The 17,041-nt window shown below is 55.1% G+C and overlaps 1 protein-coding gene across 2 annotated transcripts in view; it reads right to left on the bottom strand.

Annotated features, from left to right (window-relative positions):
- The window catches only part of RXRA (retinoid X receptor alpha), a 99,790-nt gene that overhangs the window by 45,946 nt on the left and 36,803 nt on the right, over positions 1–17,041 (bottom strand). The window contains exon 1 of one of the 2 annotated variants that reach the window (XM_041406405.1): positions 12,715–12,811. The exons of the other annotated variant lie outside the window; for it this stretch is intronic. Coding sequence (XP_041262339.1) covers positions 12,715–12,721 — 7 coding nt within the window. The 5' untranslated portion in view covers positions 12,722–12,811. Of the gene's footprint in view, positions 1–12,714; positions 12,812–17,041 lie in introns of those variants that run through there. 2 annotated transcript variants of the gene reach the window in all.

Genomic DNA, 17,041 nt, shown 5'->3' with positions numbered 1-17,041 from the left:
AGCTCTACCATGTATTGAACTCCACCACAGACTGAGCTCCACCATGGATTGAGCTCCACCATGGAATGAGCTCCACCATGGATCGAGCACACCACGGAGAGCACCACAGGGCGCTCAGGCCAGTCCATCTCCATGGGCCAGTCCATCTCCATGGGCACACTCAGGGGACAGCAGGACCATGAGGCTCCCCCAGCCCAGCCCTGGCCCGCCGGTTCCTCATTCCCAGCCCTGCGAAGGCCGGCGGTGCCTTTAAGAGGCCGGAGGGGAATGCGATGGCCGCTTTTCCGAAGGCCCATTAATTTGCCAGCGTCACATGCTCCGCAGCTGCAGCCTGGCAGTGATTTATACTCCTCTGAAGTTCATCAGAGGGAAAAGTACTTCCCAGGCACAGCCTATCCCCCTTCCCTCCTCTGCTCCTCTCTGCCCGTGTCCAGAGCCCGGTGAAAATCCCGCGGCCCCATCCATCACCCCGAGTGTCACCCCCTGCCCTCACCACCCAGCCCAGGCACTCCCCTTCTCCCCGGCATCTGCCAGCAAAAGAAAACTTCCTCTGCCTTCCTCGCCTCCGTGACCCACCGATGAGAAAGTCATTAATTAATAAGGGGCAGCGCTGCTCCGGCTCCTCTGCGGCCTGCAGAGCCCCCTCCTCCCCATCCCCAGGCCCTGTAGCCAAAATAAACGTCAGGGAGGAGGCGGGCGTCCCCTCCTCCTGCCGTCCTCTGGGGAGGTTCAAAAGTTCAAGATTTTCACATTTCCCTAACGTTATTTCAGGAAATTGCTGGAGAAAGGAAAGCCGGCGCTGCCGAAAAAGCGATCCGCGGGCGGATCCAATAACACACAGAATCCAGAGGCAGGGCTGGGTGTGTGCCAGGCGTGGTTCACAGGGAGCCCCATCCCCACCCCGACGCTTGTTTTTTGGAGCATCTCTGCACACCGCTGGCTTTCACTGAGTTTTTCCTAAAGCAAACCATAGCCACTCCAAAAGCTGCCCCAGAGGTGGCAGACACGAGAATAAGCTGCCCGCTTGTTTTTTGGAGCATCTCTGCACACCGCTGGCTTTCACTGAGTTTTTCCTAAAGCAAACCCATAGCCACTCCAAAAGCAGCCCCAGAGGTGGCAGACATCAGAATAAGCTGCCACAAGGTCCTCGGGTCAGTCCACAGAGCCAGGATGCTCGGAGCACCAGCACTTATCAAATTCTAGCAGCTGGTTTGGGGGTGATGCTGCCAAGCTGGTTCAGAGCATCCCCAAGAACAACCAACCAACAGTGTTGAGAATATGGGTGCCACAGTTCTGGGTCCCCAAGGAATGACAGCTTGGCCCCAGATGTGTGCAGGGTTCTCTGCAAGCACTGCCCTGACGTGTGTTTGGGTTCCCTCCTTCCTTCCTCTCAAAACCCTTCGGATTTCACATTTGCACAGACCTCAAACGCCACCCGAGTCACACCTGGGTTTGCATCAAAACCGGGCCCAACGACAGCTCTCACTGCAGGTTCGTGGGAAAGGTTCGTAAAACTACTGAAACTCCTGGCAAACCTGAATTTGGGGTTACAGTGAAATATGAAACTCGGCTGCTTTCATGTGGTTTGGGGTTTTCTGTTGCAAAACATTCGGTGCAGCAGCTCGGGGCGAGAGCGCGACAGCCGAGCGCACCGCAGCGTGTCCATAGGAGAGAGGAATTCAGAAACACCCCGGCAGCGCTCCCTGGCAAACGATTAACCAGGACTGGCAGCCACCTCATCAGCCTGGGGGCTGGACCAGTGCCACCAGCACGGGGCAGAGCTCTCGGCACTGGCAGGGACCCAAGGCAGAGAGGTTGCCGCGCACCGGCGCGGCTCCGCGGATCCGTGGTTGTGGAAGAGCCTGGACGTGCCATGGCACGTGGAATTGTGCCTCAGGCAGGTGCTGGCAGCTGCCTGTGGGACCAAGAGATGCCAGCATGGCACTCCTGGGGGCCATCTCATCCCAGCAGGACACTGCTCACCTCTTCCCTGCCCAGCTGATGGCAGACAGGGAGTGGGAATCCTTCACTCCGCAGTGTTGCCTCACTCCATCCAGGCAGTGAGGGGGTGGGATTGGTTTGCTCTGGGATTTTTTTAAGTTTGAGGAGTTCTTGGGGTGCTTGGAATCAGAGGCTTTGAGCCCACTTTGTCCAACTGGCCCTACTAATTCCAGCTGGGAAGTGGTGATAGAGACAACGCCTTGAAAATGAGCAGTGTGAGTGTCCCAGATCACCTTGGAGGAACAGGAGTTCTTCCCAGGTATCCATCCCCCTCAGCCTCCATTAACCCCTTGCTCTCCAACAGCTCCTCAGGCTCTGGGTGTCACCCAGGCCACAACAGATCAAGATCTGCATTTTGCCACCCATCCCTGAGGCTCTTCATGGCTGTGATAGAGCTCCAGGCACCAGGCACTGCTTCCAAGAGAAACCACATCCCAGAGGAGGAAGCAGACACCCAGCCAGGTCAACCAGAATCCCAGGCTGATTAAGGAAGTTTGTATTAATTAGAGAAATGTGTTAATACCCTGGGAAAAGCCACCAAGCCTGGAATGCTGTGCAGACACCTCCTGCTCCCCTGGAACAGCTCAGTCCCTTGTCACCCGAGCCTTCCCCACTCCCACCCTTCACTGACCTCTGCCAGGTATCACCCCCCTCACTCCCATCTCTTATTTACACCCCTGGGCCACTTTTTTCCCCTCTCTTACACATTTTAAAGCTGCCCACCTTAAAGCACTGCTGCAAATTCCCAAGACATCCCAAATTAGGTTTATGGCTGCACAGAACCCAGGTGACACCAGGGCCAAGAAGCAGCACTGGGAGGTTGGGTCACCTTCTGAACCCAGCCCAGGCCAGGACGGGATTCAGCTCATTCACATCTACACTATAAATAATAACAATCATAATAATTTCATTTTTGCAGCGTGGTTCTTTCAATAGGGGATGATGAATGTATTTGTAACAAGCAGTGGTAAAGATTTTCAAGCCATCTAATTAGGCAGCCGTTTCCTTTCCAGACATGCCCAAGTCCCTTTGGAAAAGGAAACGTGGCCTCCAATGCTCCCTCTCTGCTGTGGGAACGCTGCCCTGTATCCTGAAACTCAACTTCCCCGGCGGCACCGTTTGGAATCCCCGATTTCCCATATCCCAGAGCTGCCTCATGCTGAAGGAGCACCCAGAGGGAGCTGGAATCACACAAGATCTGCTCCAAGAGGAACCAAAAATCCCAGGGAGGTGCTGGTGTGCAGAGCCATCCCACCGTGGAAGGTGCCAGGGAGACTCAAAGATGATGGGGAGGAGAAAGGGACAATTCCAGGGACAGGGCAGCCCATCCCAGCACCGCCACCCGTGCTGATGCATTTTTCCTTTTGTGCCTGGCATTCCCAGAAAACACTAACCTCATTATTGATTTCTGCTCGTTTGTCATTTTTATAACCTGGCCAGCACTTCTCCTGAGGGCTGTGACTAATTCCACTTCCCCAGGCTGGAAGGGGAGAGAGGCTTTTAACTCTTTTGGGATGGGCTCTGGCAGGGCACCCACAGAAATCCCAAACGCTCAGGACTTTATCCGTGGCAATGGGGACACCTGCCCTCCCCAGCTGAGCCACCAGCGCTGGGAAGGCTGATGGAACCAGCAATCCTTCCCTCCTTCCAGGCACTTCCCAGCAAAGCCTCGGGATGGGAGTCCCAGAGGAGAAGGTCCATCGAGTTAAAGGCAGCAGATGTTGCTTCTGAGGGGTGGGATACAGGGAGCACCGACCACAGCATCTGCAATTATGGAAAGCCAGATAAAGAAAATCAAATCTCATGCTTCAGGGCATGGGCTGATGAGCCCAAGGGTCAGGAAGGAATTTCTCTCCCCTTACACAGCAGTGCACAATTGGGTCAGTGCATTACCAGGTGCCACAAGCCTGGGATTGTTTTTCCCTCTCCTTTCGGAAGCCTTTGGTACAAGAGCTGTGTGAGGGAGACGATGCCTCTCCCATCACCCACATTCCCAAAGCTCAGAATTCCTGTTCCCAGGTGAAAGATGGCACAAGGACCTCGCTCCAGGCCACCCGTCTGCTCTGACACCACTCTGTGGTGCTCCCTGTCCCTCTCAGCCTTAATTATTTCTACCACAATCACCTAAATTAGCACAATCCCCCCTGTGAGAAAGGTCATTTTCTTCCCCAGCATTTGAAAAACGCTGTGCACACCTCTGGTGCCATTTAAACAATGAGCAGGAATAATAAAAGCAGCAATGTTAGCTTAGGAAATAATGCACTGGAAAAGGGGACGAATGGAGAGGACAGAGCAAAAAACCCCTGATGGTTTTGTTCCCAGAGGTTGGGAAGTGATGGTTTTGTTCCCAGAGGTTGGGAAGTGATGGTTTTGTTCCCAGAGGTTGGGAAGCATTTGTGGTAACAGCGGTTGCTCTCACTTCACGCCTCATCCAGCATCCTTTCCCTTCCTTGAGCAACTTCCCTGTGCTAAAACTTGCTTAGCTGGGAGGCTCTAACCACAGGGAAGAGGGTTCAGTTTCAAATTAAAACAAAGCGAGCAAACAAACACAAATCTGGTCTGGAACACGTGTCTATCTGCATCGGCCCTTGCTAAGCCAGGCTTTGCCAAGCCACACGCTTCCTAATCCTGACAAACAGTTGTTAGCCTTTCCCACCGCCAAGCAGCTCCTCAGCAGCGATTCCCTGTCACCCAGGGTGGCATTTCCCAGTGAGATCTGCACTGGTCACACTCGATACCTGCCAGAGCCAGCAGCTCCCCCCAGAAACCACAATCCCTGTGAAACAACACTTCACAACCCTGTCAGAGGGGGCTGGTGGGGATTTTATCAAGCAAGACCTGTGATTAGTGCAATCTGAGGTATGGAATTCATGCACCCAGCTGTGACCAGCTACCCAGCAGGGAATTTGGGGGTCGGTAGCTCCAGGGTGAGGCATGGCATCCCTGTCCTCCTGCTCAGGAAGCCACAGCTGAGCCCAGCACCTGCACCAGGAGCCTGAGCGCCCTGGCCAGCATCACCTGCCCGAGCCTGTGACCTCGCTGTCAAGCTGATTTTGGAACTCAGTGCAAGATGAGCTGTCCCAGAAAGGTGTAAATCAGCCTGAGCTCCAAACCCACCGCACCCCACTGCCAGCACCACGTGGGCACATCCATGGGCAGGGAGTCACGTCTGCACAGGGGAGGCTAAAGGCTGGAATCAAAGGTATGAAATGGGACTGAAGGGGATTTGGCATGCCCAGACTCGGTCCCTACAGCCCAGACATCCAGCCAAGACAAGAAAACAGGAGCAGAAGTTGGGATGGGGCAATGGGAGTGGGAGAATAGTTTGCAGGGGAATGTCTGAAGGAACTTGTGTTGGCTTGCTTGGGGAAAGGGGAAAAAAAAATAAAAGAGGAATGAAACAAAAGAAAGAAAGGAGAATAGAGCAGCTGTGGAAGAGGCTGGGGCTGAGGGCTGTGTGTGGGAGCATCTCCAGCAGCATGGAAAGCGCTCCCTCCCCACTGGAGCAGAGAGGAGGAAACATCCCTTCCCCTCCAGCTCCATCAGCTCCATCCAGCAGAACAGCTTGGAGCAAGCTGGGAACATCAGCCATGCTGGGAACAAAGCAGTGGTTGTGTCCTAGGCACTGGGAGAGCTGGGGAGTTTCTTTTTTTAAGAAAGGCTTTGGGGGGCTGTTTTTTCCTTTTTTTTTGTTTTTTTTCCTTTTTGTGGGTTTGGGTTTTTTCCGTGTTAACTGAAAATGTCAATGAAACCAGGACTGTTCCCAGAAAAAGGACTTCCACAGATGAATTAATTTCATGTTGGGGGGAAGTAACAATGGAAATTCTCAAAAGATCCCATGTCAACAGCTGTTTTTGTAAAAAAAAAAAAAGAAACCCAAGTTTTGTATTGAAACAATTTCTGGTTTCTGCTCCTTTGCCGTGATGTGAAATTCTGCAAAGGCTGAAATCAAACCAAACAGAAAGATTTGGAACAAATCTTGAGAGAACTTCATTAAACCCATCCAACACCTTCCCAAACACCCTCAGACCTGGGTTCCCAAGAAGGGTCTGGTTCAATAGGATAGGGATTGGACAGGGATGATGTGACACATCCCATGTCCCATGCCACCTCAGGGGCAGGACCTGGCTATGGGACCCCAAATCCAAGTGAGCCCAAAACACATCCTGACCTTGCAGGACACCAAAAGGTGACACAGGATTGCTGAGCTCCAGAACATTAAAAACTCCCCCAAAAGAGAAGGAAGAAGCAGAGGCTGAGTCATGAGTCAGTCACCACTGTGAGAGGTGTCCAGGGTCAGCCTGGGAGGATTTGGCTCCAGGCTCCACCCAGCAGCACAGGAATGGCGTTTTCCTTCATTCCCCAGCTCCTCTCCTCCTCCATCCCAGCTCCTGCAAGAACCCTCAGATCTGCCATGTGCCTCAATCTGCTTCAAATTACCCACAACAATGCTGGGCTCGGGGTGGACACGTAAAGTGCCTCAAATTTATTGTCACTTTAAGCCGTCCCTAACACTGCACAGACATTGCTGGAATATTTCCTCCTCCTCTAAGACCCTCCGACGACTCTGCAAGGCAGAGAGGGACCCGAGGACAGGCAGCAGGAGATGAGTGGAGCCAGCTGCCTCTCTGGGGGCATGGGAAGGGAGCACTGGGGGTCCCCGAGGTGACGCTGAGCTCGGGGCAATGTCCCCTGGGCCGTGCAGTGACCGACGGGGCCGAGCGGCCGCCGACCCCGCGCTGGGCTCCTGCTCCAGGGAGGGAATAACCCAGGCCAGAGGGGCTTTGGCTGGGCCAGGACCACCCTGCGTGGCTGAAAGCCCACCAAAGGGTGGGCTCGCTGTCCCTCAGATCCCTGCACGGAGCTGGCTTTTCCCAGGGCAGGCACTGGGATGTGCTGGGGTGGCTGTGCTGGCAGGGTGACATCGCTGCCACCAGCATCTGCTGCCCTCCACGGCACAGGATCTGGTTTGGCTTGGGAGGGAACTTAAAGTTCATCCAGTCCCACCTCCTCCATGGGCAGGGAACACTTTCCACCATCCCAGGGTGCTCCAAGCCCTGTACAACCTGGCCTTGGACACTTCCAGGGCAGTCGCATCTTCTCTGGGCAACCTGTGCCCATCCTCTGAGCAAAGAATTCCTTCCTAATATCTCCTCTAAATCTCTTCTCTTTCAGCTTCAAGCCATCCCTGCTGGCATCCCTGCTGGCATCCTGCAGCCAGGCAGGCACTGAGCCTCTGCCTGCAGTCAGCCTCGTGTTGTCACACAAATTCCACCTGGGAAACTGTTACAAGAATTAATTGATCATATAAGTACAGTAATTGGAACTTGCAAAGCATAGATAATTACCTTTTATTAGTTCCTGTAGATAATCCATTATGCACTGATTAGGCCTCAGTAAGGATCTTACAGCCCTGGTTTGATTAATGGCAGATTATGGATATTAAACTCAAGCAGGAATAGATAAGTTACTATTTTCTTTCTTGCCTTAGGAGTAAATTGTCCTATGAGTTACGGCCAGGAGTTTTTTGAGGTGCTGGGCAAGTCAGGCACGTCTGAAATTCCCACCTGACCTGACCACACTCCATCTCCTATGGTGGGTACCAGCTCCCAGCTTTTCCCAGTGGCTCAAGATCCCCCAATCCACATTCATCAACCTGCTTCCCACTGACAGCCACGTGCTCTGCCCAGCCTGACCAGCTCCAAACCTGGAGAAATAACTGCCATCACTTTTTAACCCAAACCTCATCCCCATCTCAGATGCTCTCATTTCCACGAATGCGACCATGTATTTATTCTCCACAATGCTCTGCCCAGGACAGAATATTGATCTGCATTTCCTGCCTACAACTCCTTGGCTGCTGCCTGAGGTCCTTCCTGCCCCACTGCCACATTCAGTGGGGCTGTCCCCACACCAAACCCACCGTTTTCCCTGTGAAAGGGATCCTCAGTGGGATCAGCTGTAGGACTGGGGCTCTGCTCCAAGCACCACCACTCCCTGTTCGCAGAGTAAGGAGCACAGGATGGGGGCAACTGGACACAATCTGCCTGCAGGCTACAGGAGGCTTTATTTAAGAGGAATAAATAAAAAATAAGGCTGTGATTATCTCGGGCCACTCTCCAGCTGCCACCCAGGGACAGAACGGGGAGGGGGGAGCGTTTTTAAATGAATAAACAAACGCCAGCGGATGTGACATGCCGAGGCACAGGGACGGATTCCTCCTCTCTTCCTGGCCAGATAACCCCGTTATCAGCACGGTGGTGGGGATTAGGAGAGAGGAGAAAAGGAGGAAAAGAGCAAATATGGGAAAAGGGGGGAAAAAACACCCCTTGGAGCAGCCACGGGAGCGAGCAGCCTATTCATGCCGCACGCTCCGCACTGCCAGGGCTGGGGATGAATGGGATTTACTGCCCATTAAAATAAAGCCCTTTCTGTAGTTTATAAACAATGTCGCTGCTCGGTGGGAGGTTGGACATTTTAGTTCATTAAGCAGCAAATAATCTCTGTCACTTTTTTATTTTTAAGTTTATTTACACGTAGGGTTGGGCTTTTTGATCTTTTCCTCCTCCTCCTCTTCCTCCCCCCTCAGCCAGGAGCCGAAATCTTCTCCAGGCCCTGAGCTCGCTCCTCCTGTGGCCGCTGGCCAAGCCACAGAAATAATCCTGCTTATGTATCAAAAATGTTCCTTACAGGAAAAAGAAATTTCTATCTGCCTAAAGCCCAGGCGTGGCTGAGGGGCAGCGAGGCTGGGCACAGAAGGAGGCTCAGCAGCCATCCTGGGAATAGAACTGGGCCCTGGGGGAAAGCCAGGGACATCAGCAGAGACTGCCAGGTCCCAGCGTGGCCTGGGACACCGACAGGGACAGGGACACCATGATCAGAGCCCATTGTGCCAGGCAGGAATGTGAACAGACCCTTCCCTTGGCATTACAGTAATACTGCGTGCCTGCCTGGAAATGCCACCCTGTCTGGGGGCCTTACCTTGTGTAAGGGGACCCCTTGCAGGGACAGGAGGGTGACAGGGTGACACAGCTCCAGTGAATCCCTCGTGACACCTCCAGCTGTGTCTGCCTGGCCCTTTTCCAGAGGCTGGCAGAACTGCTCCTGCCCAAAACTCCCCAGCCCCTGGCTCCACACCAAGGCTCTGCCAGCAAACTCCTCCGGCAGCAGAGGGAAACCTGCAGGATGCTGAGGATGCTGACACCAACTGTTCCAAGAGCCTACCCTAAAAACAGCCCCGGGATGGCTCTGTGGAGCAGCCAGAAGCTGGCTGAGGCTCCGTGGTGCCCTCTCCACCTCCAGAACAAGGCACAACTGAGAGGAAACAAGGACATGTGGAGGGACAGCAGCCGGTTTAGCCCCCAGCAGCTGTAAGGATGCTCTGATGGACTTCCCCAGGGGGATGTGAACTCCTTCCAGCCGGGGTCAGGGAGCAGCCAGGAGCTGGCTGAGGCTCTGTGGTGCCCTCTCCACCTCCAGCACAAGGCACAGCTGAGAGGAAACAAGGACATGTGGAGGGGCAGCAGCCGGTTTAGCCCCCAGCAGCTGTAAGGATGCTCTGATGGACTTCCCCAGGGGGATGTGAACTCCTTCCAGCCGGGGTCAGGGATGCCCCCCCGAACCCTGCTCCCACCTCGGTGCTAAGTGGCTCCCCATCCCTCCCTGCCTCCTCTGTCACCCCGCCAGTGACTCAGCCCTGCTCCCTGATGTGCAGAAGGGATCCCTGCTCGTGTTATCTCGGTCCTGAAGCACTTGAGCAGACGGCAGCCGTGCGAGCCATTATATCATCCACGCACTATCAAAAGCTCACACAGTGGCACTTAATTACAGCCCCGGAAGCGCAGGCTTCCTTAATAAATCAAAGAAATAAAGTCCAAGATGATGCACTGAACAGAGGGGGTGGGGTGGGGGGGAATAAAGAGCTTACAGTTTCCCTCTGTGTGTCCCCTTTAGATAACAGATGCTCTCTTCTTAACCTCTCACTTCATCAGATCAGCTCCAGCTGTGTTTGGATCAAGTGCACAGCCTGGCCCACGTCCAGCCTGCCTGCTTCCCTGCTCCAGTGCCAGCTCCATCCCTGCGGCTCCGGGGCTGGCTGAGCCGGGGTGCCACAAGGAGGGGAGCCCTGCTGAGCCAGGCCCTGTTTCATTAAACACATTTCACTCCATTCCTGCTTTCAGCCACCCAACCCCTTCACCAGAGCATCCCTGTGACTCTCAGAGGGCTGAAGGCCAGCTCCATCAGCATCCTGAGGCTGTCCCTGGCCAGGCTCCCGGGAAGGGAGGGGGCAGCCTGGGAGCCACTCGTGTCACCGCAGTGACACACGGGGCATGTCTGTCCTTGCAGCCCCCACGGCAGTGTGACAGCAAACAGCTTCCAGAGGCTGAGCCGAGAGCCCCGCCTCGTCCCGGCCATAAATCACGGGAGAATCCCCCCAGGGATGCCCTGGGCTGGCGCACCACCCACCTCTCCCTGTTTATTTGGAAGTGTCACCTCCTCGCTCCGCTGGAGCGCCGTGATGGATGGGGCTGGTCCAGCAGTCACAGGAGATCTCTCCCAGCACAGCCTGTGCACCAGCAGCCCCCCGTGGCAGGCTCTGCACCCCGGGAATGAGGGTGCCAGGAATGCCCAGCTGCTCTTACCCCTCGCAAACGTGCAGCCAGCCCAGGACCCGAGTGGAGACAAAGCCCTGAGAAATCCCCGCTGCTCCTAATCCCCCAATAGCACAAAAATAATGGAGCATTATCTCATCAGGCTTTAACCCACTAATTACCCCAGGGATGGCTTAATAAGGAAGGGACACCCACCTGCCAGAGGCAGCCTAAGCCTGTCTGCTGGAGAGTTACACAACACCACGCTGGGCATCCTTCAGCCCTCCCAGACCAACCCACGCTGGGATAGGGAAGCAGGAACAGCCCTGTTCCCATCCTGGGGGATGTCTGAGGGAGACTAAATACCCACAAGACACAACTTTTTCCCTAGAGCACACGTCACTGGCCTGAACATCCCCATGGACCCAGCCAAGAGGTAAGTGGGAGTCTGCTCCCAAACTCACCAAAAAAGCCCCAAAATCTCAGGGGCTCGGTGGAGGAAAGCACCTGCTCACAAGCTCTCCACAGCACCCTCCCCTCTCCAGCTCAGCTGATGAGAGATCATCCCACATCCTCCTTGGGCACATCCCCACGCTCCAAGGGACAGCGTGGGGAGCAGGCTCTGAGACGGGTTTAAACCCTGTCCTGCCAGCTTGACCTGCAGGTGCCAGGGGCTGCTCCTAACTCCCCTGGCAAGACCAACACCTCCTCACCACAAGAGCCCAAATCACGAGCAGCTTCAGCAAATCTTAGCCAGGGCTCCCCACGAGCCCACGTGTCCCGCTCGGTGAACGGAGCTGGAGCGTGAAAAGTGAGCCGGGAGGAGGGGAGGGCTTGGGTTACAGCTGGGAACAGCCACGGCGGGGCTGGAGAGGGCTCTGACAGCTCCTGGCTGCTCCCTGGGCAGCGATATCTCCAGATCTCTTACAAATAAATATCATTGCTCATTATCTCGGCATTAAAGTTACATGCTGGGCGAGATGGGCACTGAGCTTTCTCTCGCTAATCTCAAACGGATGCCAGCGCTTCCATTATTAATCTCCCAGGTCCCTGCTGCTCCATCGCTGCCAGCTCTGCCACTGCCACCCCACGTCCCCACAGGGCAGAGGACAGCGGAGCAGCTCAGCAGCCTCTCTGTCCACACCCTGCCTCCTGGGTGGGGTAAAGCCTCCTCCAGAGCTTGGAGGTTCCTGAGGTTTGGCTTTGCTGAACCCATTTCCACAGGGTAGGCTGAGCAAGGGGCAGTGGGGACACTGGAGGTTCCCCACTCCATGTCAGCACAGGGTGCAAGGATGCACAAGAACATCCAGGAGAGCTCTCCTCAAACCTTCAGCTTGACAAGGCTGGTGCCTGCAGACCTGCTAAGTGTGGAGCCCCAAAACAAAATCTCCTGGCACAAACAAAACCGAGACCAAAACCCCTCGGTGGCTGTGTTCACCGCAAGAGCAGCATCCCAGTGTGCCACAGACCAGATCACAGGCTGGCAGCACGTGCCTTGCAAGGCACCAAGGGGGTTTAACACCCACATCCTGCCGTATCCCGGGCTCCTGCTCCAGCCTGGCATGGAGCTGAGCTGCTGCAGGATGTGGCAGGGCACTGCCCTGCTGCCCACGCGTGGCACCAGCCGCTTCCTGCGACGCCAGAGGACGGTGAGTCACCAGCATGGGCTGCACAACTCCTCCTGCACTGTCTGCAGCTGCAGGGACACTGCTGCAACCAGGGCCCAGCAGCAGCTTCAGGGCAGGGATGGAGGCACAGCCACGGGAGATGGGCTTGTCCCTGCTGCCAAGAGCACAGGGCAGCCCCGATGCCCAGAGGGATCAAACTGGACTGCTAAACACTGGTCTGAGATAGAGAGAATGGCCCAAAGTCTCAGTAGAGGAAGTTTCCCTTCCCCTGACCACACACAGATGGACCAGAAGCAGTTTTTCCCATTTCCCCAAGGTTAGTGCCCGAGGCATCCACCCAGTCCCCGCTCCCAGCACCATGAAATCACCCACCAGAGCCCCAAGTCACAGCGAGGTGACAGAACCATCACCCTGGCTGCTGCCTTCCCTTCATTTCTCCTTTTTAAGAGAACAATTAAACTTCAGCCCTTTCATTATTTATACCAGACCCTGACCTGGCATCCTCCTGGCTCCTGATCCTTCCCGTCACATCTTACCAGCCCCCAGCCACATTCCCACTGTCCCCACGGGATGAGGGTTCCTTGTGCCAAGCCCTCTCTTGCCAAGGGGGACGTTTCCTGCCTGCCTTGACGTCAGGCAGCCGCGTCAGGGAAATGAATGTGGATTTCAACATCCTCTGGTTTGTCAGCTGCTCCTTTCGACATCCCCACGGTAAACCCCCAAAAAAAGCACACCCCGTGGCTCCCCTGCAATCCTCCTTCTGCTCACTTGGCTCCATCCAGGAGAGTGTTTGCCACCTCCAAATAAATATTTATTAACCAAGCTGCAGGTGTCTGGGGCTTCCCACCTCCTGTGCTCTCAGCTGCGCTGACACCGGAGCTGTGCCGAGCTCCCAGATGTCAGCTGGGAGCAGCTCCGGGAGCGTTCCTGCCTCCTGCTTTGAGCCCAGCATCCAAAGAGCTGCTCCAGCCTTCCCACTAAGCAGAGCAGGAATGCTTTGGATAACAGAGTGGCAGCACGAGTGGATCCAGGGGACGGTGGATGAAAAGGTGCTGGTGGGAAGGAGGCTTCCTTGGGCTTTTCCTCCCAGCAAAATCATGGGCAGAGTGAAGGAACAAAAGTCCAAAGGCAAGGGTCGCTCCTGCAGGACTGACCCTCCCCAGCTCTGCTACTGCAGAAATGGGATAAAGACTTTCTGAGCAACAGAGGAATGGGAGAAAAAATGAGGGAAAAAGAGGAGAGTCCCAAACAAACTGCCTGCAGCACAGGGTGGCTCGATGTGGGAATGGAAACCCTCCCAAGCCACATCCCTGGGCATCCCTGATCCCCAGCCAAGGGACAGCAGGAGCCACAAGAGAAAGGAAAGCAGAAGCCCGAGATTTAGTGGTCCACCACAACGGGGGAGATGCTTATGCCAAGGACAGCGTGTAGAAGGGACACAGGGGTCCCTGTCCTCTCTGGGGACAGTCCAAGGCCACCACGCCGCCCCTGACGCACACAGCAAAGGGATTTGGGCACCTCTGATGCCCTTGGGGACACCACAGGGCTCCTGTCCAGCACAGCCTCCAGCCCAGGGTGATGATAAACCCGAGATTGGGAAACGCTCAGACACTGCCACAGACACGGGGAGCATTTTCACAGTCTGGCCTGTCCCCCTGCACGCCCTGTCACCGCTGTCACCGCTGTCCCCTCGCTCCCTCCCACCCCGCTCGAATTAGCAGCCATCGACCTCCTCCCCCTGCGGAGCTGACATTAATCCCGCGGTGTTTGTTTAACAACAGCTCCCATTGATCTGCAGCCTGATCCTCCGAGTCAATACAGGCTTTTGCCAGGGTCTGGAGTGCAGGATCTGGCTCTGGAGTGGCCCTTCAAGAGAAAGGCTGTGCAGCTGATAGGATCAGATGCTGTCAGTGCTGCTCTGGGACCCATTAGCTTTAATTAGCTGATGATGCTGTAGAGGCCACATAAAACAATGAAGGGGATTGATCCCTCGTGTAACACTATTGACAGTGGAGCTGCATCTGGGATCAGTTTGGTGCCGGATGCATCCGTAGGGTCTATAAAACCAAGGCCTGTTTTCTTTTTCTGGGCTGCTTTTTTGTTTTGTTTTGTTTTGTTTTTTAGCTTTAGTTTTAAAATCCCATCATGGTAGGGCTGCCAGGATTAAAGCAAGGGAGAAAAAAAAAAAAGGGAAAAAAGTCAGGGAGCAGGGGAGCCCTTTCTGGCTAGGGCACATCTAAGCATTTCCACATCCCTCCCTGCCAAAGACCCTCCTGAGCATTGCACACGCCGGTCATTAGGTCATTAAGGCACTGCTTCCAGGTCATTGTCATTATCCCCTCTGGAAAACAAGCCATCAGCTCTCCATGTCCCGTGCTCTGAAGGGCACATCAGTCCCTGAACCACCTGCATTCTGCAAAGCTTTTTCCCCTCTGTGCAGTGTCACCCACCACACCTGCAAAGCATCACCCATCACACCTGCACAGCCCTTCCCCTCTCCAATGTCACCCATCACACCTGCACAGCCCTTCCCCTCTCCAATGTCACCCATCACACCTGCAAAGCCCTTTCCAGTGTCACCCACCCCTGCATCAAGCAACCAACATCCCCCAAGGACCACAAAGGGAACCCTAAAACACCGGGATGTCGCAGGGAGCTCTTCCGTTCTCAACTGGCCTGCTGCAATCAGGTGGGAAAAGACCTGAAGATCATCCAGCTGGGCATCTCCATGTGCCCACACCACGTGGGGATTTCTCCTGGGGGCCTGAGATGCTGGCAGCCAAATGTCTTTATGCCCCAGGTACTCCCTAATGAATGAAGAAATCCCAGTGGGATGAGCCCACAGGCACCACAAGCAAGCAGAGCGCAGTGAGAACCTCCCCAGACACCTCCCAGAGCACTGGGGAATGACAGAGGTTTCACCTCCCACAAACTCTACCCTCGAGCCTCCAGCAGATGCAGCACCACATCCCTGCTGAGCTACAGCTCCGGGTGCCAGTCCAGAAACAGATCCAGGAGATGAAAACTCCCCTGAGCAGGCAGTGAGTTTTCCAAAAAGGTGCCAAGAGAAGGGTCTGCACAGGGAGCACAGCAGGACCCCACCAGAGCTGGGGACCACAGGAAAGCATCCCAATGATAGGAAAGCATCCCTGACCACAGCAGAGCATCCCTGACCACAGGAAAGCATCCCTGACCACAGCAGAGCATCCCTGATGACAGCAGAGCATCCGTGACCACAGGAAAGCATCCAACCACAGCAGAGCATCCCTGATCACAGCAGAGCATCCCTGATCACAAGAAAGTATCCCGGATCACAGCAGAGCATCCCTGACCACAAGAAAGCATCCCCGATCTGAGGAAAGGATCCCTGACCACAGCAGAGCATCCCTGATCTGAGGAAAGGATCCCTGACCACAGCAAGCACCCCTGACCACAGCAGAGCATCCCTGCAGAGGTCAACCCTTGGAAGTCCCTGAAGCCCTCTCTCCTCACAGCAACTACAAAAACTCCCTCAAAACTCTCCAAAAAAGGGGAGGCAGAGAAAACTCATCCCCTCAGCCCTGTGGGGCAGGCAGTTTGAAGGCTGAGTGCAGCGTCAGGGCACGGAGCGGGCAGGGAGGCGGGCAGGGTGTCGGAGCCAGCGCGCCGTGCCCAGCCGGGGGGAGCGCATGCCAGCTGACACCCCGGCCTAACACTTTCCAGATGTGGCTGCAGGAAGACAGAAGCAGAGCTGTTCCCTGCTGAGGAAGCTGGAAACGCTCAGAGATAATGTGGAATTCCTGAACGGGAGCCAGCGCCGGGCCGGGGCTGGGGCGCGGGGACGGCCAGGGAGAGGCAGCGCGCCGGGGCCGGCACAAAACTCCTCTCTCTTTTGTGTGTGTGTGTGTGTGTGTGTGTTTTATTTCGGGAACTCTGCATGTAAAAGCCCTTAATTTATACGCTGTGTGGGTTGCCGGCTGTACCCAACAAATGGAACATTTTCTCCATCCCCTTGTGAGTGTGATAAACAGCCGCTGTGCAGAGAGGGAACAGAGCCTTTTTCTTCCCCGTGATAAATACGCTCCCAGCAGCTCCCAGCTTCTTGGCTTGCAGATTATTATTTTTTCCTCTTCTCCAAGAGGGAGGCCTCGGCCCCCTCGCCAGGTAGCCAGGAGAGCAGTGGGTGCTGCTGGGCCCTGCCCGGCTCACTTTGTGACCTCCTCTTCCTCCCCAGCAGTGATGAAGGTGACACAATCCTGCCACCAGGCACCTGCAGGGACCAGCCCCTGTCACACACCAGGCAGAGATGGGCTCCCATCCACTGCTGAACCACCAGGGCTCCCTCTCCCAGAGGAGGCACTCCATGCCAGTAGCACCCAGCAGCTCCTTCCAGAGCATCCATTTCACACCCAAACTCTGCCCAGATCCTGGCTGAAAGAAACTTCAGAGAGCTGAAGCCCAGGACAAGCAAACTTTCATCCAAAATCAGGGGGTTTTGCCATTTCTGACTGAGGAAGGTGTCTTGGACAAACAGCATTTCCTGTGGTATTTCAACACTTTTTTCAAACCAATCTTTTCTCAGAGAGAGCAATCTCAGAATGGCTTCCAGGAACATGGATGGGCTTTGGAGCAGGTCCAAGAGGAGAACCACAGGAACCAGGAGGGTCTCTTGGAGCATCACTTGAGTTCAGACCAGCTGGAATGAGGGGCCAGAACGGGGCTGGCACAGGTGACACAGGGCAGGGACAGGGACCACAGCAGCAAAGCACTGATGAATTCATCCAGGAGGCCTGCACATCTCCACTCTGGCAGCCCATGGAAATTGGGCTGATGGTTCTTCTC

The sequence above is a fragment of the Onychostruthus taczanowskii genome, unplaced genomic scaffold, assembly GCF_017590055.1.
Source record: "Onychostruthus taczanowskii isolate IOZ18803 unplaced genomic scaffold, ASM1759005v1 scaffold25, whole genome shotgun sequence".
Lineage (NCBI taxonomy): Eukaryota > Metazoa > Chordata > Aves > Passeriformes > Passeridae > Onychostruthus > Onychostruthus taczanowskii.
This window is presented reverse-complemented; position numbering and strand designations above follow the sequence as displayed.